Source organism: Anguilla rostrata, chromosome 8, assembly GCF_018555375.3.
Source record: "Anguilla rostrata isolate EN2019 chromosome 8, ASM1855537v3, whole genome shotgun sequence".
NCBI classification, from domain to species: Eukaryota; Metazoa; Chordata; class Actinopteri; order Anguilliformes; family Anguillidae; genus Anguilla; species Anguilla rostrata.
In genome coordinates, this window is record NC_057940.1 from 18,567,865 (window position 1) to 18,595,467 (window position 27,603).

Below are 27,603 nucleotides of genomic sequence, written 5' to 3' on the forward strand. Positions count from 1 at the left end.
AGGTTCCGGGTTCAAGTTCCGGCCAGCCAGATCCTCTGTGCGGGGAGCTTGCATGTTCTCCCTGTGTTCATGTGGGTTTCCTCCGGGCTCTCTGGTGTCCTCCCACTGTCCGTAGACATGCAGCCTCCAGGGCTGACTTGCAAAAGATCAAGATGTCAATGCGACTGCCCTGGTTACAGTAAATAAATACATTTCCGTTTCTGCCTTTTCCTTGTTGCCTTTGTGGTAATGTTCTTCAATTCCCTCTGAAAAACACAGTTTACACTTGTTAAAATGTACAACAACTGTCTTGTATTGATTGATTTATTGATTGATTTGTTGATTGCATCTAGTAAATCAGTTCCAACATGCTCTGCTTCCGCTGCAATTGCTCTGTTTTGTACTCCTGGACAATCTATTAGATGTGAAATCAATGTGCAGCCTAACAGATGGAATGCCTCTGCTCCCACACACCACTCAGAAGTGGGAAAAAAACAGAATGTTCCACCTTCAGCCTGCATGCTGCCTGTTACTAAAATAAGTCTGTCTTTTTTTGAATGTTCACACTTTCATACATTTTAAATTCATTGCGAAAACTGAAATTGACTTGAATCAATGTATTTTTTTTTTCTTTTTGGAAATATAGGCTGTGAGCTGTAATTGGGAATTCCAAAGGGGAAGGGGGGGGGGGGGGACAGAAAGATGGGGAATGAAAAAATGTTTTAAGCTGCGCTATCATGGTTAGTGTTAGAGAACAGACCCAAAATATTCATTGAAAACTCATCAAAAGACCTTTTCTGGGCCCTTTTTAAAAATGTTTTTATCTGGGGATAAGCAGTGTAGTTACAGTACAGCCTGTGCCAAGGGAACACCTCACTCTTGTTATTTTGCGTGCTCTGCCGCAGCTAACCTTTGCAACTGAATAAGCCTGAGAAGCCGTGCAGTGAAATTAGCCCGATGGTGTCAGAAAGCTCGTTTCCTGTAAGCGGTCCCCATTGTCTTCTTTTTCATGCCGCACTATTTGTTCGTCTCAGAGCAATTTTCTTATTCTGGGTCCTTGCGTAAGCGTCCCCACTCCTTTCGAGCATCTAATCCTCAGGGGGGTTTTCGGCGCATGTTCGGATAATCCGAAATCAAAAGAACTTTTCTCCTCCAGCACTGGAATGTCAATGTTCCTCGCTTCCCCGGGCTGGGTTAATTGCCGGAGGAGGAAAAATTAGATCCACTGTGCATTTGCTGCTGCGGACATGCTGATAGCGGCTCCCATAAGTACTTTAAATGGATCAGCATCCAAAACCCACCGACAGTTAAGGGGCTTTTTTCTCCTTCTTTTTCCTGTTTCATTATTTATTCATAGGTCAATTTATTTTGTTGGGATTAGAGTGTTTTCAAATTTCCCTTTTCCTTAATGAGCCCTGAATTCTTGAAGTTGCTCGTCACTCATCTGGTTTCAACACTTATAGGCCTCTTCAATCTGTTTGCGATTTACCCTTTACTTGAGGAAATAATTTAAGAAGAATTTTCTTCCCAGAAGAAGAGGTTATTCAAGTTTTTAGGGTGAAAAAACACTTAGGCTCATTGCACCATACAGGACAAAGCACTTTGCTGTTGATGAGTGAAGGCTTTTAGTTCTGCTGAGATGCTGAAAGGTGGAGGGTACTTCTGGTTTGGCTGAAGCTTTCAAGGCCCTTTTTTATGTGAAGTGGTTATCTAAAGAAAGATCATGGGAAAAGTTACATGAATATTCTAAAACCTCTCAGCTTCCTCCAAAAGCCTTGCAGTAAAGGAACATTTGTCATAAAAAAAATAGTCATTTTTCCCCTCTTCAAAGCTTGTGGACTGTATGCATTTGCCATGCAAGAGCAAAGCTACCTTTATTCACGCACTCACTTGGAACTTCTGGATGTGTTCTCTAGGGATCTTGGAACCAAGCGTATCCAGGCCATGCTGCTGAGCTCCCTCATTATGGTGAGTGTGCTTTACCTCAGTCTCTTAATACCCATCGTCACCGTTTTTATTTTATTCTATCGTCAGATTTGGGGTCAGTTCCATTTCAGTTCAAGTCAATTCGGTAAATTATCGCATAAAAAATTCCTAAAGCTTTTTTTTTTTTTTTTAAATCTCCAATGAAATTTGACCTTGTTTCTAGATTTGACTGAACTGGAATTAAATCGGCCCCCTCCTTCCCCGACATTAATATTCGGCATATGTTCAGCCCTTTTTTGCCTTTTGCTCCTGATCTGGAATGTGCAGACGTATCTTCGGGCCTGTCTGTGACATCCTCCATTAATCCAGAGTGTGTGTGTGTCCGGCTGCTGCTTATTATAGCATGCTGTCCACGGGTGGAGCAGTGCAGTCACTGTGCCGTAGGGAGAAGTAATATACCGCATGGCAATAAATGCTTTGAGGCAGAGAAAATGTCAATATCGGGCAGGCATTATAAAAGTGTCAGTTATTGCCATCCTCATATGTGCCCTAAAGTACAAACAAGCTGATGAAAAAGTTTTACTCTTTTACATCTATTTCTTTGGTGAGATTTCAAACGGGTTGAGCTGAGGGGAAGGGGGAAGTTGAGGACGAAAGAGAAATGGCCGTTCCTTCTTGGACCGGAGAACGGCGCCTCGGGAGCCTGGCTGGGGAGCAGTTACCCCGTCGGGTCTGCAGCGGGAGTGCTGGCTGGCGTCTCCCCGCTTTGATCACGGGAGGAGGCGCAGGCGTCGCGGCCGCGGGCCATCAGGGCTTCGAGCTCCTGGGGTGGGGGCGAGGCCCAAACCCAGCGCCATTTCAGAGCGCGGTTTACTCCGCCAGCTTCCGGCTCTCTCCCCCAGCGCTCGGAAATGGAAAAAGGTTAAACTATTTATAGCAGGGGGGCCGCAGCTGCGGAGATGAGATGAAGCCCCTGCGCGGTGGCGGCGGGTTCGATCTAAAGCGCTGCGGCCTCCGATCGAAGTGGGTGAGAAGGTCGCCCGCTTAATCTGAAGACACAAGATTAGACAACTCTTTTTTTTTTCCTTTGTTCTTTCAACCTCTGGTTATATATACAGTGATCTCCATAATGATTGGGGCTAAGCCATATTTTTCTTTTGTAGTCAAGAGTAGAGGTCTTCCTGGGCCTACCAGACCCTTTGCTAATGACTGACTTGATCAGCGCTCTATTTGGAAATGATGGTCCAAAAAGTACATTTTGGTTTGGCCTATGGCTGTTTTTTACTTGTTTATCAACCTCATAATTTTTTCCTTGACTTTCATTGGCACACCTCTTGTCCTTATGCTAACATATGTCACAGCATCTCCCTCAGGCAACTTCATTCATTAAAGATATGCTTTATTATGCACTACTATATAATTATGAGAGGGCATTTTTATTACATTATTATTATGTTATTTATATCAATAATAGCATATAAAATAGTTAACATAGGCTATACATTGAAATGACAAGTGACATGATCTCGAACTTGCTTTTGCTGTACCTTGATATACCGCAGTCAAAAATGAACAGACCAATTAACTGACTTCTGTCTACCTGCCCCCATGCCTCCCCCCCAGGTGACTTCTGGTTTCAAGTCCAAGACCATGTCAGCGGCCCTGCCCCCGCCCTTCCTGGACCCCCTGTTCTCCATCTCCCTGATGGAGGACAGCGAGTTGAGACAGCTTGTGCTGGAGATTCTGCACAACATCATCGATCGCCACGACAACCGCGCCAAGCTGCGCGGTATCAGGTAACGAGCGCGTCCACGGAAGACCGCAGACCACACTGGAATGCGTTTCAGCATCCGCCGTAGCACCACATTTTTAGCGGTAAATTTGATGGTGCCTACTGTGTAATGCGCAAAACAAATGACTCCTGTGCTTGCGCTTGCAGGATCATTCCCAACGTGGCTGCTCTGAAGATTAAGCGGGAGAAGATCTCCAAACAGGACATTGGTTTCATGAAAAAGGTAAAACGTTTATTGCAGTACAGTGCATGCGCAATAATTTTTTGCTGGCTGACCAGCACTGCCCCATTGTGAAACCACTGCAATATGGTAAAGCCTGCACTGGTCTTGAACAGATGGTCATGCACATTAGCTTTCATTCTGTGAGAGACACATTTTCTTTATGTATCTGTGCACATTGCAGAGCTTATGGAAGCTGTGCTAATTGTGCATCTCAAAATATAATTGGGGGCGAGGAATCTCAGTCCTGACATCAACATTGCAGGCAATGTGGCCATCCGAAATTTTATTTACGTACGTCCCCACAGCTAATAACAGTATCTCTTGGAATATCATTGATTAAGATTTTATTTTTCTGAAATTAACCCAGTTTCCAAACCTCATGTTGGAAGACAGCCTATGGCTTAACACAGCAGCTTCAGCTTGCACTGTATTTTAAGACACGCAAGCATTCATGAATTTTACCTCTGAGCCTTAATTTTATCAATTTTTGAAAAGAATGTCAAGGGACGTCTAATGAATAGGCCCTGTTATTTGTGTTTGTGTGTGTGTGTGTGTGTGTGTGTGTGTGTGTGTTTCACTGTCTATGCTCTGGGGTACAGTTTCTTTCTTCAGAGTGGCAGAAAATCAGAGACTCTTGCTGCATTCAAGATAAGAAGAATGTTCAAAATGGTTTTATAAATGGAAGGCTGGTACTGTTGCTGCATATAGGGCAACTGCAAGCCGGTTATTATTATGACCGGTTTCTTAAATATGTCATGTACTGGTAACGCTCATACTTTCGCTCCAGCACCCTCGCCAAATGGGAGTAAACATATCTCAAAGATTGTTGAAAACTGTGTAAGAGGTAGCATTCCAGCCGAACCACAAATAAACAAATAAATTAAAAAATGATTCTTTTTCAAAAATGCAGTTTAACTGGAACGCTACCTCTTACACAGTAAACTGTTAACTGTCTGACACAGCCCACATTGCTACCATAATGCTAGCCTGCATGTTTTCACTTTACAACATCACCCCCTTTTGCCTTCTTTGTCCCCCTATGTGTACACTGACTTTGAACTTCTTTAAAAGTTCTCGATGATTTCTAGAATTAGTGCTGGGGAGATAAATTAGAGCAGTGTTGTTGATGCCATGAAGAGTGTGGCAAGGATGCGGTCGAGAGGGCAGGCAGTAGGCTGACCCGTGGAGATGAGCTTTAGGACATCATCTGAGGAAATAGTAGAGAGAGACATTAATCCAGAATCAGAAGTGTTCAGACAGGGTGTGTTTGAGAGACGGATAGGGGAGGCTGGGGAGAGGATGTCAAAAACCTTCTTCTCAAAGAAGGAAACAAAATCCCTGAAAGAAAGAGAGGGAGGAGGAGTACAGTACAGGAATACTGAGGAGAGAGGGGCAGATGGAGAAGAGTTTCCAGGGGTTAGAAGCAGAGGAGTGAATTTGAGGGAGGTAAAAGGTTGATTTGGCAGCAGAGATGGAAGCAGAGAAGGAGGGGAGATACTGAAAGTGGGAGAGGTCATTCGACAAGTCGCTTTTGTGCCACCCTCTCTCAGCGCCTTACAGTAAATACTCATTTTAGACAGCCAAGGTCTGGGATGAACTCCTACCATTGAGCCATTCATTTTCAGACATGGCTTTTTTTATACCAACATCTATATTTTCCAAAATTAGAAAAAGTATTGAATGAAAATTAATGCATAATGAAGGACTTATTTCCATTTCACTTGTATGTACAAGAGGTCACGGAATATGGAGGGATAAAAACAGGAAAGGCAGAACCCATAAACGGCAGTTTAGGGAAACATGCAATGCGGATAGAATGATGGGCTCATGAGATAGAGTTCTTTCCTCTTGGGCATTGTATTCATCTTAACGACACTATACACTTTTTAGAAAAATGAACATAGGTCAATGCTCCAGCAATGACACCCATTGGAGCATTACTTTTTGAAGGGAAACTGTCGTCTCCCCTACAGTAACCATTTGCTTCACATGGTTTTCTTAAAATTAACAAGCTGTTCCTTTACTGCATGTAGATGCACTTGGAGAGCGGGGACGATTATTCGGCCATTTTGCAGTCCCTGATTTGTAGTTTTTTACTGGCTGACGACAGCACATTAAAGCGGAAGCAATATCCATGCTTACATCACAAAGCCCTGGGTTTCCTCAGAAGTGTAATGAAAGTTCCAGGAGGAAACTGTTATGAGACTGGATATGAGATTTGAAAATCGTGCCACTAGGCATAATGGAGTTTTATGATGCTTCTTTAAATTGGAATAGGGGGAACAAAAGAGGCAAGTGAGTCAAATTAAATGTTTAATTTTGGGCTAATTGAGCGCTCCTCTTCAGTCTTAAATGGCCACAAGACATCTATATGTTCTAATTCGGCAGATCTTATTTGCCATTGAAAATTAATTCACTTTAATACATTGGGTTGTAACTGCCATGAAATCCAATTATAGTAAATGTAATTTTGTACCTTAAATAATGTCAAATATATACCTCCCTGTGTATGACCTCATCCATGTTCATTCCAAGACTTGGGCAGAGTTTTAAGTTGGTAACTTCCTGTGGCATGCTGAGGTTTATCCCTCACAAGTGGCCTGCCTAGTGGCTAAATCAGTGGGTGGCATGGTGGTGCAGTGGATAGCAAGAAGGTTTGAATCCCTGCCGGGGCCTTTCTGTGTCTCTCTGTGCCTGCGCGGGTTTCTTCCAGGTACTCCGGTTTCCTCCTGCAATGCAAAGACATGCAGGTTAGGCTACTTGGGGGGCATTCACAGGGTGTTGCTGCAAAAGAGCATGCATGCTCAGTCAGCCTGCCCTGTCAGAGTTTGATATGGCCAGCGCTGCCTGAGTTACTGGTGCATTAGCTACGCGACCATAGGCCACCTGTCACTCTCAGTGAAAGGTACACTTGTCATCCAATCAGTGCTCCCTCTCCCCGTTGTCTGGTATGGAAGTCACTGGCTCTCAGTGCGGTATTTATTGTGCATGTGTCAAGGCACAGCAGTGACTAAAGAGGCTTGGTTGGCAATTACAAATTGGGAAACCTCAAAAATGGAGAAAAGGATAGTCCCAAAAGAGACAGCAAGTGAAAGAAGTGCAGCCCCAATTAACAACTTGTCAACAACCCAACCGAACATTAATCTAAGTTATATAAACAAGAACAAAAATAAAAATGTTCTTTTTTAAACTATATTAAATTATCAACAGTAAAGGAACTACAGGCTCTAAAATCCCCCCCAAAAAGTTGTTACACAACACTGACCAGGTGTTATGGATAGATAAAGGTTCTGTATGTTGATTTACATGTTTCTGAGGTTGCTAAACCCAAATTTATTTTTAGAATGAACAAAATATGGAAGAACTCCTCTGACTTTCTGGAGAGTAGAAAGTAATGACTTGGTCTTACTCATCCTCTTTTGCTGCTTTAGTTCATTTTAATTTATATTGTTATATTGCTATATCGTTTAACTCCTGACATTATCTCAAAAGGATGATTGTCAGTGGTGTAATTTGAGGCATATGGTTGATTTGGTATTCTCAACAAGTACAAGACCATATATTAATAAACACAGTATTTATGAATAATAACTTTCTTCCAACCAGGACTGCAGTGCTTTTTAACACCTCATACCCTGATGTACTGTAGCTTTTGCCTCACTTAAACCTTCCATCCGTTCTTGCATGGCTCACTGCTGCCCCCTGCTGGTGAAGTGGGAAGTCTTGCGTCTCTCCGAGCCATTGAGCCGTCGGCATTTGTACGGACACGCCCTGCCAACTGGGGGTCGTCCGAAAGCCTCCTCCGTTTGTGCTACAGTGCGGTTAATGAATGAAAATACCAAGAGCTCAGCTCCTCCAGGCATGGAGTGACTAAAGTAGAGCAGGAATCTAATAAAGGGCTGGATACAATCAGCGTTTTAATTCTCCTGGTCGCCTCTGTCTCGCTACACAAAGTTACAGACCAAGGCAGGGCCTCCCACCACAGCACCACAGCAGTCCCTTTAAAGCCGTACGGCTCCAGTCACAGCGGCTGTTCGAAATACGGATACACAGTGCAACATAAAAATCCACATAAAAACAGAGAGTGGGTTTTCACTGTTTTGTTGGATACTGCTGGGCAGTATATGTAATGCAGAGTGAGGGATTTTTATATCTGCTTAAACTCGCAGTACTTCTTGTAAGCATATAATCGTAGAAAGTGTTGTGTGTGTGTTTGTGTGTGTGTGTTGATTGACACGGCAAAGAGCATTTTATGTAGCATTCATAGCTTTAAAGGTGCAGCCTTATGTATCTTGCCTATTACTATGAGCAGCATAAATATTGTAGCCTACTAATGCCACCATGATTTCAGAGGACACGTGACATGATGTCAGTAGCGTCATAATGCATATTACATGTTTGTGTATTCTTATTACAAGGATTCCAGTTTATGTCTGTGCACAAGCATATGCTTTTGTGTATGTGTACATGTTACAATCTTTCTGTGTGTTTGCGTGTATATGTTTCTGAGGCCCCCCTGGTTATGGAGCCACAGGGCGTACAGTACATTATATGTGCACCTTTTATTTAGACCTGAGCTCCATTGATTCTCTCAGCCCTGGTCTCCCGCCCCTGGTGCTGCAGCTGTCTGCTTTAATATGGCCGCAGTGGTCTGGCTGTGCACTGTGCAATTATTGCTTGTTCTGTCTGCTGACAGTGGTAATGAATGAAGCCTAATTACATGCATTATCAGCGGACGCAGGTCCTTTTCCTTTTCCAAAGGCCTTCGCTTCTCATTAGACTCTGTCTCTCCGCTAAGGCCATTAACTGAAGCCATCCTGTTGCTGCACAGCAGTAGAGCAGTTTAATGAAGACTGCTTCTTTACCTGTTAGCAAGATAGCCGTAGTTACCTTGTAGCGCTCCATCACTGCTTTAATCTGTCACTTTCAAGGACATTGGTTTTGACTGGTTTTGCTCATAGCCAGTAATTGCCAAGCATTCCTCCTGAATCAGGAGTTATTTGAAACTACTAGCATCTGGTTAAAAAAAATAAAATAAAAAATTGGAATTTGAATCTGTAACAAAATGAAACAGCAGCTCGGTCTAGCACCTACCCAGGTTGAGACCGTACTCCTGGGGAGAACTGTTATACGAATGCCAAATTACAAAACAGGTTTGCCCGGCTTCTGAGTGTTTCATTTGAGAAGGTTCACAGGTTAGAGCTCCCACTGTGACAACAGCCAACTAAAACTGCTCCGTTCGGCCATTAGGACACCAGGTGCCCACGGGCTGCTCGTTCTCCGCTCTGTTCTGTAGCATTGATTGCCCAGTCTAAAATAGTCACCCCCCTCCCTCTTTTCCTCTCCCACTCCCCCTTTCCCTCCCTCCCTCTCACTCTTGCCTATTTTTTCTCTTTCTCCTTCACCAGCATGGCCAACAGCTGTACAGGCACATCTACTTAGGCTGCAAGGAGGAGGACAACGGCCATAAGAACTTTGAGCTTCTCTTCACTGCCTTGGCCCTCATCACCATTGAGCTGGCCAATGAGGAGGTGGTCGTGGACCTCATCCGGCTGTCCATCGCTCTACAGGTGATACCAGCGTCTGCTGACGAGGCTTCGTGATCCCGTCATGGGCCCACTACACAGCTTCAGCCCATTTCGAGATTCATGAAGCCTCATTGTCCCTGTGCTAGTTGTCCAGGCTAAACCAGTCTAAACCAGGACCCCGAAGTGAGGCACCTGATTCACCAGTCTCAAAATCCAGATTTAAGGATTTAAAGAAGGGGACCTAAAAATTTTGACCCTATACAACTGCTCCTAATATGCCAATTGTGCCTCATTTTAATCAGTGCTTATAAAGCATAGTAGCACAGGTACTGCGGAGTAGAATGCATATGGCAGCTGTCATACACCAAGTTCCTACACCAGTCTTATATCAGAATTCCATCCACGTAGGCCAATGCACCTGAACGGAGGTGATTTTAAGGCCTGGGAGGAGCGCACTGCAGCTGTCAGTCATTCCCTCGGGGGTCAGGTGATCAGCTTTAAAGGTCAGACCAAGAGAAGGGAGAACGCAAACCGGGACCAGCACGCTCAGCGGATTATGCACATTTTAATCCCAATAAAGGGGTTTTCAAAACGCAAGTAAATTGTTTCCGCGGTGAAAAGGTCACCACTGTCACTGTTTATAACGTGCCGCTATCTATGCGGCAGAAATGGGGGGGGCGGTGCCTGAGGTGAAACCAAAAAGATGAAAACTGTCACTTTTTTATTTCCTCGTGGAAGCACCGTAGAACAAGATAGGATTCCCAGGTGTGGCTGTGCAGATACGGGCATTTAAAATGGACCGTTTCTTATGCACGCCATAAACGAAGCAGGGCTTTTGCTCTTGGTTTTTGAGCTTCTGATTGAATATGAAGATCCAGGTAACATTCTGTGTTGTTTTCATAAAATGACCGTATTTAACACCTAAAATTCTTTTTTAATAAGGTGTATTTGTTTTGTATAAATTGAATGCAAAACAATCAATTTGTTTAATAATTTGGAATGCTAAAGCTACATACATTGTGTGCCGCATTCAAAATGGAATTTATCTTATCTTAGATATTTCCATATTTTATAAATATTACTTTTAAATTTGGACTTTCTTGTTCACTGATTTAACAGGACTTGAATAATATTTACTGAAGGCGTACAGCCATAGTTAATGGTCCAGAAACCTGCAATGCAGGTCCACAGATATGTGCACATACTGTTAATGTGACACTCAGTTTAGCCTGGGTGAATGTGGAATATGGTAAGACACTGTCATATTCAATTTGGTCCTTGTTGTTACAGCTGACCTCTCTAATCATCGCACTTATGGCCATTTAATGTTTTCACAGGTACTCAAATTTAGGTTTGCAGTACAGCAAATGTGTCAAATATTTGTTGTATGTGTCATAAACGATGTTGTTTATGTTTGATGAAGACATATGACAGATACTATACATTTGTGTCTGACTATCCTACACTCTGAGTTAGTAGCAGTGCTACTATAGACAGCATTGTTAGCATTGCTACCCTGGAATTTTAATGGATTTGAAAAATATCCCCCTTTGTTGTAGCAGAGCAGGGACATACGTTTGGGGAACTGTGTATTACTGTACATAACAGCTGTGAGTACTGATGAATGGTCACCGAATCCAATCCTTATCCTAATCCACAAACACTTTGTGCCATACTGGGAAACTGATCCAGGACCAGCTAACCCAGTCCTTATCCTAATCTCCAAACTTTTTCTGGAAGACTAGGAAACCGATCTGCGGCCAGCTAATCTAATCTTTATCCGAAATCCCCAAAGCTTCTGCCAGACTGTGAAATTGATCCATGTCCAGCTCTCAGTCCTTATCGAACCTCATAAATGATTTGTTCTGGACAGGAACACTGATCCAGGAACAGCTAACTCCGTCTTCATGCAAGCCCCCAAATCTTTTATGCCAGAAAAAAGAAACAGATCCATGGTCAACAGCAGTGATGACTCGACCTTCTGGTTCAAACCAAGGAGTGCCTGATTCTCCTTGAAACGCACTGGGCACCAACTCAATCAATATCCCTGCTAAATGGTTAGCCCAAGCTGAGATCAAGGTCGGGGCTGTATGGTGCTAATGTGGACAGTACCCCTGCAGAGCCCGGGAGCGGTTGTAAAAATAGAAGTGGCAGCACTGATCCTAGTGAGGGAGTCAAGGCTATCGTAGCAGGTACATCTGCAGAATACAGGATCCGATATACGACATTCCACTCGAAAGCCAGACAAATCAACAGTACTCGCATTGTGCATTTGCATTAGCAGACGCATGATCACCGATGATTATTAATACCAAGCAGCTTGCACGAACAGTGAGTTTGTGTTGCCCTATCCCTCTGTGGGTACCTCTAGGTTGTGGGGATTGAAGCATCAATGCTAGGCACCATCTGGCTCTACCTCCCACATGTACTTCGCCGATGCTGTTTCTAAGACATCTTTATCCAATAGCGCTGTCGCCAAATGGGGTTCCATGTAAGAAAATAGGCTCCTCCCATCACTTCTCGTTTCACATCGCAACCGAGGCCATTCTGTGAATTCAGAGGCTATTGATGCTATAATTAGGTGCATGCCCAGCACCATTAATCCCGCGCTTGTTGTGAGCACTCTGCTAACTCCTGAGGGGACGCAGCTGGTGACGCCTTTGACCTGCCTGGCTGTTTTCATCGCATTTCAACAATTTCCATTTGAGCAAATGTGAAACGTGTTTATCCTCTAACAGCAGAGGGGCTGGAATCACTGCAGGCACCTTCCCCCCGGTACCATTAGCGGCTTGGATGTTACAATGCTGTGGTCACACTAATGCCTTCTGATGCATGTGGGTAAATAAACGAAATGATTATCACTTGCAGTCGTAGCGCTCACAGCAGTTGCAGTTAAAAAGAAGAACTAATATTGTTAATACCACATTACTAGTGGAAGTGGTAATACTGTATTGCTGTGGTTGCTCAAGGGTTTATGTGTGAATTGTTCAGACGATTTTACTACCAGAAATATCTTTCCCCCAGGAATGATGAGACTTTATGACCTTTTGCACATGACCTTCTGTTTCTATTGATCAATTGGCAAATGCCCAATATAGACATATGGCTATATGTGTGGACGATCATACGAGACTTATATTTCTTCTTTATATATTTGTTTATTTGTGTATTTGTGTGTAGGACATGGCCTTGGCCAATGAAGAGAACATGGCTATGTTCATCCGCTGCAGTATCATGGCCTTAGTGGCAGCCTACCTGAACTTCCTCAGCCAAATGATCGCAAACCCACCCTTCTGTCAGCATGTCAGCAAGGTAGGGGCCACACCCTTCTGTTTCCATGACAGCAAGGTAGGAGCCAAGCCCTTCTGTCTCCAAGGCACCTCTCTTTTCCTCTCTGGCTTCCTCATGGTGGAATTCCCTTCCCACTACAATCAGAACAGCAGAGTCACTGTCTGTCTTTTGTCACAGTCTGTGAATTTGCTTGTTTAAATTCCCTACCTGATGCTAAACATTTTTCATGGCTTTAATTGGACCACCTATGCTGCATGTAAAACAGTATTCTCAAACCAATTTGTTACCTGAAGTACTGCACTCTGTCTCCCTCTTGCATTGACTGTGGTGCTTAACTTTATGATGTAGTTTATGTATTTACAACTTCTTAGTGAGTATGTATTAACAGCTACTATAGGTTGTAATTAGTTGGTTATCAATTCCTCTTTACCTGAATGATTTGTATGCATGTATGTAAGTCACTCTGGATAAGAGCATCTGCTAAATGCATGTTAATGTAGAGTTGGTTCCACACCCTTCTCTCCATGCATCTGTAGATTAGGGGGTCTGAGTTAATCTCTGTTCTTTCCTTTTTCTTTCATTTTTTTAATCTGCTTTATCTTCTCAGAACTGGAGTCTTTCTTCCAGTATTGCATTAAAAAAATTAAGTATCTTGACTGTAGATGTTCACATGTCTAGTATCTGAGATGCCATCCAGAAATCCAATGAAAAAATAAATAGCCATGAAGTGTAGTTTAAAAAAAAGGTGCAATTAAAATGGTATTTCTGTCGTACTATTCCAATATTATGTTTTTGTTTCAGTATACTAAAGGTGGCAGTAATGTGCTTTTAGTTTGAATTCATTGTATTTATCAATGTTGTATGTTGCTCTACAGTTAGCGTAAGTGTATGTCCTAAATCAATGACCATGCAGTAATGCGTGGATATATAGGCTCTTTAAGTGATACTTGTTGTGTACTGACCAGTGCTGCCTCCTCCCTCTCTGCTTGTCTCCCTCCCCTTGCTCACCTACAGGTTCTGGAGATGCGGAACTTAGAGGCACCTTATCTTCTGCCTGAGCATGTCTTCAGGGAGAAATGCTCGTAAGTTTCCAAACCACGTCCCTCCAATGTGAAGATGCTCATTATTAAGACTGGAGGAGTCTCCTGGAGAATATGAATTATCCTGGCAATGTGGCTCTGGAAAAAGGAAGTACTTTGTATAAAATTATTTTTGTCTCTAATCTGACTGCATTTGCAGGTCTTCTAGATTTACAGTAAGATAGGAAATCAGTTGTCTTAAATTTCAGCATACCTACAGTGTGCTGTGCTTTTTGGCCAAATCATGTATTGAAACACTGTTTAGGAAATAATGTGTGTGCTGCATGGCTGCGATGGCTTGGAAAGTGCTCTCAGCTTCCTGCTGTTTCATTCCATCTTGCAAACGTACAGGCTGCCTAGCACCCTGGACAATGAAGACAACAGCCTGTACTTCCTGACCAGCGAGATCGCCGAGTCGTTAGCGGGCCCTGGTTACAACGTGGACAGGCTGTCCGTGCCGTACGTACCGCAAGTGACAGGTAAGTAGCCATCCCTGTCCCTGTTCCTGAAGTGCTGTCAAGGGGAACGCTGTAAGCCATCAGCATACAGAAACGACTGTGAGCAAATCATTTACAGAATGAACATTAAAGGGCACCTTGGCTTTGTCCCTGAGGCAAAGTAAAATTATCGTAAAGGCGCTGGGCCGAAACATGACTTTCTGTGAAGTTTCTGAAAATGATTTTGAAAGTGTTAATCCATGTCAGTATATACAAGTCACAAGTTAGGATGCACCAAGCATACATTATGTTAATCCTTTGTATCTTTAATTGCTTGGTGTATGCATGCTCCAGAGCAAGGCGGATAACCTGTATTAATCCTTAGAGAGCGTTTGACTTCCTGAACTCAGATTTGCTCTTGGAGATTCAAAAAAGTCAGCCTGCCTTTGAAATTGCTGAATTGCTTGGAATATTCTGTTCTTTGCTGCTATGAGAGTCAGCGCACGCAGACACATTTTCAAAGGCTTCCAGTCATTCAGACTGTGCAGATATCTGTGCTCGAAGGAAAAGTATGTATAAATTCAGTACAAGTCCATTTGGATTGTACTGAGGCACAGGAAGTTTCTCAGTTGCTGACGTTATCACGGAAGCTTGAGCAGAGGAACTAAGTAAATGTTAGTCTTAAAATAGTCTTCCAGTGAAAAATGAATTACTGATGCAAGATAAAAACAGTGCTGCCATTTTATAATGCCACCGTTATGTCCATAATTAGGGCCTGCGCAGTTTTTATTTATTTTTTATTTTTCTTCTTTTTTTCAAATCTTTTCTTTTTAATCGTGAGAGTTTTTTTCACATGGTAACATGTGTTCTATGTACATGAAAAAACTTATTTCTATTCATTTTTTCTTTCCTTCTCCCACATTTGAATCAGTCCTTTATACCGTAGGGAAGATACTGCACAGGTGCAGACAAACTTCCAGAGGTAACTCGTCAAATTAGCCATGTGTGGATTTGGGCATGTCAGACCACAAATCTCCCTGTAGTTCTGCAGATGTACAGCATAGCTTGTGTAGAGATACCCCCTGTTCCCTAAATCCCAAACCCCAAACCCACATACTCCCATTGAGCTTTGACATTTGAAAGCCGTGAGGCACCATTACCATTCAGATTAGAACCCTACATCATAGCATCAAGACCCATGTTGTAACTATGACTGTAGAGTACCTCCTTTGGTTCACTTTGCAGTATTTGTTGTGTAAACCGTTGTGTTACTAAACTCTCCCTCAATTCGTCACATTTTCACAAGTGTAGTTTTAGAGCAATGAGTGGCTAAATTATTACCACGTTTGCCTCTTATGAATCTGTGCCCATGTGTTCCTGAATATGTCCTCACTGTCAGGCCATGTGATAAATGTCATCATTGCGATAAAGTTGTATAGTGGCCTCCATTTAACCCCATACTATTCCCGGGCTTAGTGTGTCCCTTCCCAGCTGCACAGCTACAGCAAAACTCTCCTCTCCGTAGATAAAATACTGTAGAACTCCTAGATTACACATCCCATTGAATACACTATTCTCTAAACACTAAACTCCTTGCTTAGCCATCCCACTGCAAACAACGGACCTGGTTATGGATATTGCACTGTGATGTACACTTCAATTTATAACAGCTGTTTTGAATGTTATTGTGATAAAAAAATACTATAACTATACAAGTTAATAATACACATAACTATATGTAGATAACCATACTGTAGCAGGTTCTAAAAGTGCCCATTCAATGACAGTTCCTTATAGGGCAGAGATTTTATGAGCACCTCTAATAGTACGATGTGTCTTACCTGTAAATATAGTAGCATAAATTTTTTGCCTTCCAAAAATTGGAGCCAAGGTGCACCAGCCATATGTTTAGGATATAAGAATAAATCCATACGTAATCCACAAGTATACCAAATATACCCATCTCACCATGGAAACAGTATCTTTTGTTTTTTCCCCCATTTTTTCCATCGACTGACAAATTGGAACCAATCACCTATTAGATTACCCCCCTGTGAGGAAGGATAATGATAACAGTAACTCCTAAAATCGGGAAACGCTCATTTTCCTAAGCTTTTGATCTACCTGAAAATGGTGGATCTATTTCTCCCTTCTCTTTCACAGAATTTATAAGGCATTGGTAAGGCATCAATCAATACTGAAATAGTCAACTATTGACCAGTATACAGTTAGAGTTGTATGGCACAAAGCAACACCAAACTGAAGTGCATTGCTAAACAAGGAAATAATAACGACTATGAGCTGTAACATACTTCAGAATCTCACTTCCCCTCCCTCACTGAAACTCAATGGAGCCTTTTTGAAAGAAAATATGGTCAGAATCCTCAATAGTTTTTCTTCAATAATCTCTGCTCACACATGGATGACCGGTATGGTGAGTAAGCACTTCCTCCCAGATTGTTTGGTTTTAGATGTCAGTGTATGTGATTATCTGTGCAGTAGAACCCCCTCCTGTAATCTCCCCAAATAGGAAAGTTTGTGTTTAATAAAGCAGCTCTGTACAGTAATATCAGTGGAGTGTAGTCCTATATAAGTTTTTTTGTTGTTCTTTTTCCTTCATAATTCTTATTCTCTCAAGGTTTTCTTCCTGAAAGTATGGGGATATGCCTCGGTCCAGCAGGTGGCGCTGGCTAGCTGGAACTTGCTCCTCAATGAGACCCTTTCAGAAAAGCCCTTCACACTTTGCAAGCAGGAGTTTAAACCGTGACACCTGCCATAATTAGCAAACCAGCTTTAATGAAAGCAGCCGCATGGCGCCCTACTTCCGCTGTCCTCATTATCAGATACATCTACCACAGAGTCTTTTATCCTAACCCATTAAAGTTTTGAGACTGATCAGAGCCAGACTGTTTGATAGTTGATTAGCCACAGCTCTTCAGGCCGGCCATTAAAGCAGCAGGGTGCCATGTTATTGACGGGTCATTAGCCACAGTCAGGGACACCTGTGGACCGGAGAACCCTCATCACCCACAATTTTGTCCTTGTTCGCCACCTGTCATGTGCCAAGAGTGGAGCTGTTCTTAAAAATATCTTCTTCTCGGGAATAATGAAGCCAAAACCAGCATGGCATTCAAAATAAATGATTGCCACTGTTGTGTTGTGAGCTTACACTGTGTGTGGCCCTATCAAGCATAGTACATATAATTTATGTTTAATAAGCCTATAACCTTCACATAATTAGACGTATATGACCGTTTATGACGGTGTGTGTGCCTCCAGTATTAAAGATAGATTGTCTTCAAATTTGTGTGTATATGTTGTAATTGATTCATTAATTTATTTATTTTCTTTCAGTATTGCATGCCATATTGTGTTTGTTATTAATTATTATTGTATCTATGGTCTGATTGTTTGCATAGTAAAGTAGTTTTTCAGTTGACCTTTGCATCAACATTGTAAAAATCCCTGTTTTCATTTTGAGCCTCAACCACATTTTTTTAAAATATTGTATTTGTGCCGTGTTCATGCGCCGTGAACATAATGGCCTGAAGACAAAACATTCTCATCAATAGTCTCCTTTAAGCATCTGAATACAAGATCTACCAAGGTGATTTTTTTTTTTTTTTTTACGAGGGGCATAATGATTATAAGAACATTTCTTCCTATGGCTCACGTTGTTCGTCCAAATAGTGTGACTCAGTAGGTTTTTTATTCTTCTTTTTTTTTCCAGGTAATTTCACTTGGCTTTTTTCAGTGTGAACTAGTGTATCTCAATGACAACATTTGTCATTGAGATACACGGATGGTCCTCAAATGGCTCCAAAACAGTCTGTCACTGTGTTCCATGGAATTCATTAGAGAAAAAAATATCACTGAATTAGTTCAATGGTCAGGGGAAATTTCTCAAATAATCTGAACTACCATTCCTTTGAGGAATTTCCATTCTTTGGTGTGCAGGCCTCCACGAGAGTAGCTAAGCAGCTCTGGTGCATGGTTGTGTCTCAGCAAATTAAATGCAAAGTGAATATGACATTTTAGCTAAGTGCAAGTGCAAGTGAGGCTTCCACATTTCACACATTAAATGGTGGACCCATGATGTAAAATAATATGCAAAAGTATTGATTGTTCATTGTTCATTACTAACATTTGGGATTTAATTCCCCATACATATACGACATTACCTCAAAACAATACATGTTTCGTACTGTAGCAGTTTAGTCACCATTTAGACATCATGAAATATTAAATATTTCAGTATTAAATATGAAATTATTTTATCCTTGATCTTAGCAGAACATTCTTTGCTGAGCTATGGATCATTGTTTGTCTGTGAAGGTCTTCTTTCTCCTCACTCCTCAGATGAAGACCGCCTCTCTAGAAGGAAGAGCCTTGTTGATACCATTTCCCTTCAGGTGGATATCCTATCGAACAACCAACCAGAGAAGGTAAAACCCTAGCTTCTCTACCTTTCATTGGCTACCTTAAAGAGCACACATTGTTGTCATATTACATATAACTTAAAAATCATATTTTCATTTAGTTGATGAATAAATAATTGCAATTGTATTGAAAAGCAGACCAGGGCTTCGTTTAAGCACAACATAGCACAGAAGGATATGAATGTAATGATTTGTGCTTAACTGAGCAGAACCAAGTAAGTACACTCTCCACAGCAAAGCACATTTGACTCATTCAAAATAGGTTTACTGTTAGTGAAATTAAACATGTGGTGAAAATTTGTCCACAGCTAATTATATGTACATTAAAGGCCTTTTGGCACAGAATTTAAGTCAGGACTGCTTCTCATATTAGACTTTCAATAAATATGAAGTAAAAAATTCACAAAGAATGTATGAGCGCTAAGTGTGAGCCTAATCCAATTATCCCTGACAACATTTTGCAATATTGTGCTATGCATGTAAATAAGCCTGCAAAGAATCTGTTAACAGATTGGAGTCGTTTTTATTAAGATTAGAGATGAGACAGCTAAAGCTAAGTGATGGATGGATGCAGGGTTTCATATGCTAGTTGGAAAGCCTCAGGCTTAATAGGCTCTTGTCTGCATAAATTAAACCTTCCCCCGCCCACATTACATTAGATGGCAGCTTGTTGTAGCGAATCTCAATGGCCCTTACTGTCATGTCATGCAGCTGGCTCAGTTTTCCAAAGCAGACCATTGGTTCTGGGCGGCTCATCACCAAGATTGATGATTTTGCCCCCCAGCTGTTAAAGTCTGCTCAAAGTCTGACGCACTAGAGCATCAGCCCAGGGGGGTTCATCAGTTTACACACAACTGCAACATTGCAAGTACTGAGGTTTCTTTTTCCTCCCATTGCAGTCGCAGTTGGCTGAGGAGATAACATTCGAGACTCTGAAGAAAGCCATTGGTGAGTCCAGTTAGTGTAAAATATGCCACCGTGGACTAATAGATTGTCAATTTTGTGTAAGCCCTTCAGATATTACCACATTGCTATAAGAGCCAATTCCAGTGAAATACCTGGACATGCCTCCTGTTTGAAATGGCAGCATCCATCTCTTGGACCAAACCCTTGTCTGTTTAGTGACACCTCAAGTAACAATGTCTGTGTCATTCCTTATTGTAATTTGAGATAAGCATATTTTTTTGCCTCAAATGAATATTTAGGGAGGCTTGGGGACTTTATTTATTTACGTAGACTAATAAGGCATGTTTTTAAAGCAATTTTGTAAAGTGATTTAGATTTCTATAGTCTTTAAAAATGTTACAAGAATGAATGCCATCGGCAGTTAATTTGCAGGTAACAGATATGTAAATTATAATGATTGGAGTTTCTTATGAAATAACCATTTTCTTTGATCTGTTTGATGTAAAAAAAAAAAAAGAAGCTATTAAATATGTGTGCACTCATCGTATAAAATATTCAAAAATGTTCATTTGATTCATTGTTATATTTCAGTCTTCAAACCACTGTGATGAATTATAGAATACACTTAGAAGAATTTAAGTTTGGTGCTGTTCAGTTAGTCAAATATAGATGAGAAACATTGAGATTTTCAGTTTTTTTTTCAGTCATTCTAATTAAGCTGAATGGCTAAAGGTTTTTTTTTAAATCAATCAATAATAAACTTTAAAGACTCTTGCTTTTCTTTCCTGCTGTTCCCAGTTTTACACTATAATACATCATGGCATCAAGCCTGAATACTCTCTCACTTGATTGATTGTGTACAGAGAAAAGGAAAATGCTATGGTTTCTAGCTTCTGTAGCATTGCACCAAGCTCATTTTAAGATTAAAGCAGCGAACTGGAACTCTGTGAGGTACTGCCTGACAAATATGATTCTAGTAAAGCAAGCAATAACAAAATACTACCGGTTTAATACTTGATTCCTGCAATACAGGAAAGGCAAGACTTTTATGAAATCTACAAATGAACTTTTCAGAGACTTTTGCCTTACCAAAGCTATTTGTGTGGGAAACTTACTTTAACCACTAAAAGACCTCTGAGTCCAAGAAAGGAAATGTAATTCAAAGTGATTTAAGAGAGTATATGTAGATATACCCTAGGGAGAATTTACATGCTAACATGCAACATTGCCATGATGCCCCCATGGACATGCCACAAGGCCTGAGTGTATGTGTGGCTCCTCCTCAGACACCACAGGCATGGAAGAACAGGAGAAGGAGAAAAGACGGCAGGTGATTGAGAAGTTCCAGAAGGCTCCATTCGAGGAGATCGCTGCCCACTGCGAATCCAAGGTGAGGATCAGTTTAGTCATTTAACAGTGTTATGAAGTTCACATGCTTACCCTTAAATGGGTAAATATCTCCTGAATAATATTTGAATGTTGGCAGTAGATAATAAAAAAAAAAACTTGTCTTTTTAAGATAAAAAATATATTATCCCTATTTATATACATTTAAATATAGTCGGAAAATAGATTCTAGATTGAAATCTACTATTTCTTTGAAGGAAATGTTGTAACTGATGTATTGGTTTTACAGGCAAATATGTTACACACCAGATTAGCACAGATCTTTGAGCTCACAATCCGGTAAGTGTCCAGTATCAAGTCATTGTCCAGTTTCACCAAACCAAGCTTCCCAACTGACATGTTATTCAGTATTTGTTGCAATATATCCAACATTTGCCTCTTTCATACATTGCATTAATTTTCCAGATGCTCTTATCCAGCATGGCTTACAATGTAAGGGAACATAACTGCATGCTCTTGAGTTGTATGAACAACAGCATCAAATCAAACTTTTCCAGACCAACAACTGTATGTAAAACATCATTAAAGCACTAAATGTTAGCTAACTAAAGCCACCTTCTAACTTAAGTTAAACAAATCATAGATTTTGTTTATATCCATAGCCATAAACCACACTAGAACAATTGCATTACATAAGATAAGAGAGTGAGAATAGGAATGAAGACATAGTACAGTCTGAAGATGCCCATTGATTCTGTTGTCCTGACCTCCGTGGGAAATTCATTCCACCACTAGGTGGGCAGTGCAGACAGGTATTGTGACTGGGACAAGCAACCATGCAGGGAGTGGACTGACATATATAATCTTAAACAATATGTACTTTTAAAGTCAGTCTTTTTATCTCTCTTTCCCTCCCTCTTTCTCTGGTAGGAAGTGCACGCATTCAAAGGTGCATTTAAGTATTTCTCAGGAGGAGAGCAGAGGGTCATGTTTCTATAGCTAGTTTCCAGGCATATTGTGAACTGGCCTAATTTAAGGCTGATGGATTGTCTGAGAACAAGGCCGGTGCATTCTCTCATCATTGGGTCAAAGGTCATGATAGAACAAGCAGGCAGTGTTCCATAAATGTGTCTGTGATGGCTGAATGCATTATCTGTTCATTATCCAAGGACAGAGTCTTATAACTGAAAACTCTTCTTATTCTGTGGTCAGAGCCAGAAATAGTGTGATAAATTAAGATTGTTTCCTCACATTATATGAGAGAAGATCCATAACGCTTTGTTTCAGCAGTAAGCTCCCATAGGAATGCCTGCTACCAGGTCCTGTAGCTGTACCAACATGTCTTAAAGGGCACAGTGGTTCTTTGATGTGCTTCAGAAAAACATAAACTCAGCAACACACTGACTTTGTTTTACCCTTCACTCCTCTGTTTTTTTTTCAGTTAACAATTTTTTCACACAATGAATTTCACTGTCCATTAAAGTCTCTTGTCGGTTAGTACCTATCGTTAAAATACCGTATCATACACAGTGATTTCAGATCAAGCCAAGGACGCTGTTGTTTTGTTGTGAGAAGTACCAGATAAATTGTGCTGAATTGTGCATTAATGGAATTATTCATATTCTAATTGTCAATCTCTACTTTTGTCACTCTTCATCTCAGGCCTCCGCCCAGCCCCTCAGGTGCTGTGACGATCACATCTGGCCACGCCCAGTACCAGTCTGTGCCCGTCTACGAGATGAAGTTTCCAGACCTGTGTGTCTATTAGCATCTGGCCAATGGTGTAACGGCTGCGACTGGCCTCAGTGGTTTAGGTCCTAATAGGAAACAAATATGCTGAATAAGGAAATCAGTTTTATTTACTTAATTTTTCATTTATTTTTTACAGCTATCAAAGTGGCCAGATTAAGCTAGCTCAAAAGGCTAGCGTTAAAAAAGCAATGCCTTGTTACAAGAGCTGTTGCTTACAAGTTTGGTTCACTTGGCTTGTTCACATAGCTGCTGCAACACAAATTTCACATTCAGTTGGTACTTTTGCATTTCATGAAGATTCAGGCAGAGGAACTATTCATATTGGGGTACTCCACTTGTGACTAGGTAAAACTCACTTGCCAATGTAAATGGAAAATGCACTAGGAAATCTACATTACGAGTTAAAACCTACAGGTTGTCTATACAGTCATATATATATATATATATATATATATATATATATACACACACACATATACATACATCCATACATATATATGTGTGTGTGTGTGTGTGTGTGTTACATAGGAATATATGTCAAGGTATCTGATCCTGAAATCTAGGGTGTCATTTTGAGCTTATATTGGATGTGTAAGTCTTAATAAAGGTAAAGGTTAACATTCACACTCACTCAATTTAAACTTGCTGCACACACCCAGATTGCAAATGCTTCAGAAACAAAGAAATGGTTTGCACTGAAAGAAAAAATAATATGGCTTCACACTACAATATAGCACCCATAATCGTACCACTACAGCATATTTTTCCACTTTCATCATGGTCATTTTTGTACAGATAAGAGAAATTGTTAGATTTGACATTAAACAAAATGTATTCTTTAATATATATGCATTGATTTAGGTTAGACTAATTGGAGACTCTAAATTGCCCACAGGTATGAGTGTGTGAGGGATTGGTGTGTGTGCCCTGTAATGGTTTGGCTTCATGTCCAGGGTGTATTCCTCATCCAATGCATACTGGGATAGGCTCATATACATTTTGAACATGTCCATTACATACATGAGAAAAAGTTCAAATATAAAGTAGTAAAGTATTCATAAATTCTACATGTAGTCAGTGTGCTTTTAAATATAGCTGAAAATAAAATGCAGTTTTGAAAATAGAATAGTTACTTTTTCTCTCACGTGTTTCTTTTGCAATTATTGCAGGATGTACTGAAAATAATTTTAAGTATTGTGAAATGCATTAGATAATATGGAAAAGAACATTTGAGAGTGGTAATATTGCTGTAGAGTTCCATATTTTATCTAAGTATGTTTTATCTCATACTGTGTCTTAACATATATTGACATATATTGCTTTTCCATAAGGAACTTATGATGGACATTTGACCATGTGATGGGCAGTTGGCAATAGAATACAAAAATCTTTGTTTGCAGAGTGTAACTTATAAATTACATCATCAGTTTGAGGCAATGCTGTCTAAAATATCAAATCAAATATCAATCAAAATGACTACAGTAGTTTTTGATCACAATCTCTGATGAGACCAATTAAAAAATGGGTGTATTTGTTTTCTGCACTTCTTAAAAATTTTACAGAATTCACGTTTTTTTTGGAACACATATGAAGTGATCTTATAGAAAAATATTGAAACGTTAGAATTAGAAGATCTGTGTCTATTTGTGTCACATGTGCAAAAAAAGCTGTTAGTGTGTGGGAAACTGTTAAATTTTCAGTCTTACTAAATCAGAGAACTATATAGTCACTTTCACAGCAGTAAGAGCCGTAGACCTCTTAAATGTCAGCTTCTTAAGCAATCGCAAGGGTTGATTATGTCCAGGTAATCTGCAAATTAGAAGATTTCGGACTCAGATAAATGCATTCAGATCCACCTGGGCTAGAATTGTGTATAGCCTTTCAGCCAAACAAGTCACCATACAAAATAACAATCATAGGTATACATTATAATGGCAGACTAACGGCAAGCCTGAGAACCTCAGGCCTCAGTATTCTGTGGTATCTTTTCCATACAAAGCATTTATTTTGGTGTTGTTAATGTGTTTTCCAGGACAAAGTCTTAAAACCAAAAAACTACATCTGTGGTTACAGCCAACACGGCTGATATATAAATATTTGTTTTCCTCACATTAAATGAGAAAAGTGCCAGGTTTTTGCAAGTGTTAGTAGAATGGCTCGATAATATCAGAATGTTCTGTGCACGGTTAACAGCATTGCTAGCTTGTAATGTTTTGTAACATCGATAGAGCATAGGATGAGCATGCGTTCTAAGTGCTCTCAAATGTTAATTGTTATTGGCCAATAGCAAAATGCAAAGCACAAGTTCAAGACAGTGATTTTATATCTGAAAAGTAAAAGGAAGTGCCAGGAATGTGGTAGTGTGGGCTAAGGAAATTGCTGACATTTTATTGATGGAAAAAATGGTGATTCTGAATGTAATGACAGCAAGAGTGCTAGGGAAGGTTTTTTTTTTTTTTTCTTTTTTTTTTTGGTGGTTTGGGGACTTTAATACGATGCTGAAAGATGCATTTTAATCCTGGTAATTATTAGACTAAGTCATGTCTAGTCAAACCTAGTAATAATAAACTCATCTGTAGATGCAGCTATTTGGAGCTTGAACAGCTCTGGTCTTAAACAGTGCAACCCATCTGTTTGTGTTTGTAAAATTGAGTATATGGTTGGCAGTTCTCTCGTAAGGTACAATCGTAGATGTAAGGCACTGCATAAATGTAATAGTCTATAAATGTCTTAGTCTAGAGCTAACAGCACTTAATAATCTTAGATTTTAATGATGTAAATGAACAATGTTTGTCATCCAGAGACTGAACATTACATTGCAATAAGGTTTATACAGATATCTGCTGGAATATTGCTGTTTTAAATGTATTAACTGTGCAAATAGACACGTTTCTCAAGATGAAACTGAGCCAGTTGTCTTGAGGATTTTTAAGAGATTTTAATCACTCGGTATTTTGAATGTTTGACACACTGTAATGTATCTTTGCAGCTGGAATGGTAGCTTCATGTACCATAGCACAGCTGCTGATGTAGTTGGTAAAGCAACATCGTATTGTGGGCTGTTTCTCCCTTTAGTTGCCTGAGGTTTAAGCACAGGAAGGTTTCCTTTCTGTATGTCAGGTACAAGTTGAATGTTGCCGTCATTGCACAGTTTTGGGTTTTGACTATGTTTTTACATGCTAGTGTCAAAATGAGCAGCCATCCGCTTGGCAAATTGCGCTAAAATAAGAAGGCAGTTGCATGAGTTATGTAAATGTACACACCAACATAATGCAACAGTTGAACTGAGGACAAAATTCTGCCATCATGCAGATTGAAAGCAAATTTGAACACCCTTTGTTTTCTGCAGCACCTGTTGTCTGTCAGCCTTGTGTTTTCTGTAGAAAGTGCATTGCTGAAAGGAGTCCTCTCAGCTGTCGAACAAATAAATTCTGACTGCAAATCCTTCTGCTAGACAAGCAGCGCAATGGATACTGCCTCGCTTTCCCTTCTGATTGACTTCCTATGATTGAAATGCTACCTTCTTATCTCGTACAAATATGCAGTTCAGCATCGATGCAAGTGATTGTGATTAGATAGCAACATTGCGGAGTGTTTGAGCCATTTAAGCTGCTGTTAATTCATTGGCTAATTCTGAAATCAAGATTATGTTGTAAATAATGCAATCTTTCCAATATGCCTGGTACAGTGGGAAATGTAGTTAATCATGCATTTGTTATTTTGCAATGGGTTTAATGTGTATTTTTTGTAGAGGGCTGTGATTTATGTGGGAAGTTCAGTAAATTACTTTAATGTGTGATATATTTAGATACTGTCTTTTATTATTGGGTTTTAAATTCTGGATGTTCCAGAATCATACAAGAATATGTCATATGTAGACATTCCACAGTGATATATACACCTGAAACCTGAAAACATTTATCAATACAATGTCTTCTTCATACATAGGCCAGATTCTCCTTTTTGCTTTTTAAGGCTGTGTTCAATTTTAATCTTCTCACTCTTTAGAGGTTTCAGATAACATGGCAGCTGGAATTGCAGTACCACTGTGGTTTTAATTATCATTTCCTTCGCAATGTTTGTAAAAGACCTGTTTATGTTCGCCTGGGCTGAAATTAACTCTGAACAAAATTGCTGTGCATAGTTTTGTACTTAAATCTGTATTCAAAATCTGAAAACATACCAAAGTCAATGTTTGATCTGATGTGTATCAAATTGGAGCTTGACAGCCATTTAGCTCCCATTTTACACGGTAAGATGTGTGGATGTACAGTAATCTGCTTGTGCTATGTTAGGGAGGCTTTTTAAATGCTCAGTTTATCCAGAAAAACACATTCCTTGAGTTCAGTTCGTTTCATAGAAGTTGTGTGGAACATTTAAAATTCAATATGACCACTGCATTGTACCAGGCTATTGGTCCTCATATCATGTTCATGCTGCAGCATGCATATTCTAGATATTACTTAGAGTCTATTTTTAAAGAAAAGATACTGATCAAATATTGATCCATAAAAGGTCTTTTGTATAAATGCAGTGGTGTCATTGAATGAACTGCTAGTGCTTAGCCTATTACACACTGTTTGGCAAATGAAACCACTATGTCAGAGATTATCTTCAGTAGTCCATTGTGCGTTAAGTACAGTTTATTGTAAGAGAAAAATAAAGAACCTATTAAATTTTCTATCAAAATCTGCGGAATCTGAGTTTGTGTGTTCTTGATACTCTCATTCAATTGATGGAGTGTTAAATGGCAATAATTGGGTTCAAATAATTTGACCGTAGTGCTATGCTAAAGACTTTTTAAAAAAGTTATTGGGCTTTAAATCTACATAGTTTAAAATGTTTTATGTAGCTGATTTGAAGTCACTTTTTAATGTAACACATATGCCTTTCTATAAAGATAA

The 27,603-nt window shown here is 40.2% G+C and overlaps 1 protein-coding gene across 2 annotated transcripts in view; it reads left to right on the forward strand.

Annotated features, from left to right (window-relative positions):
• Nucleotides 1–27,397, forward strand: part of efr3a (EFR3 homolog A (S. cerevisiae)) — a 112,338-nt gene extending 84,941 nt beyond the window's left edge. For both annotated transcript variants that reach the window (XM_064346865.1, XM_064346866.1), the window contains exons 13-24: nucleotides 1,896–1,947; nucleotides 3,529–3,701; nucleotides 3,845–3,920; nucleotides 9,329–9,490; nucleotides 12,629–12,760; nucleotides 13,754–13,821; nucleotides 14,170–14,297; nucleotides 18,615–18,700; nucleotides 19,594–19,642; nucleotides 20,887–20,990; nucleotides 21,237–21,286; nucleotides 22,610–27,397. In XM_064346865.1, the coding sequence (XP_064202935.1) occupies nucleotides 1,896–1,947; nucleotides 3,529–3,701; nucleotides 3,845–3,920; nucleotides 9,329–9,490; nucleotides 12,629–12,760; nucleotides 13,754–13,821; nucleotides 14,170–14,297; nucleotides 18,615–18,700; nucleotides 19,594–19,642; nucleotides 20,887–20,990; nucleotides 21,237–21,286; nucleotides 22,610–22,715 (1,186 nt within the window). In that variant the 3' untranslated portion in view covers nucleotides 22,716–27,397. The remainder of the gene's footprint in view (nucleotides 1–1,895; nucleotides 1,948–3,528; nucleotides 3,702–3,844; nucleotides 3,921–9,328; nucleotides 9,491–12,628; nucleotides 12,761–13,753; nucleotides 13,822–14,169; nucleotides 14,298–18,614; nucleotides 18,701–19,593; nucleotides 19,643–20,886; nucleotides 20,991–21,236; nucleotides 21,287–22,609) is intronic.
• The last annotated feature ends 206 nt before the right edge of the window (nucleotides 27,398–27,603 follow it).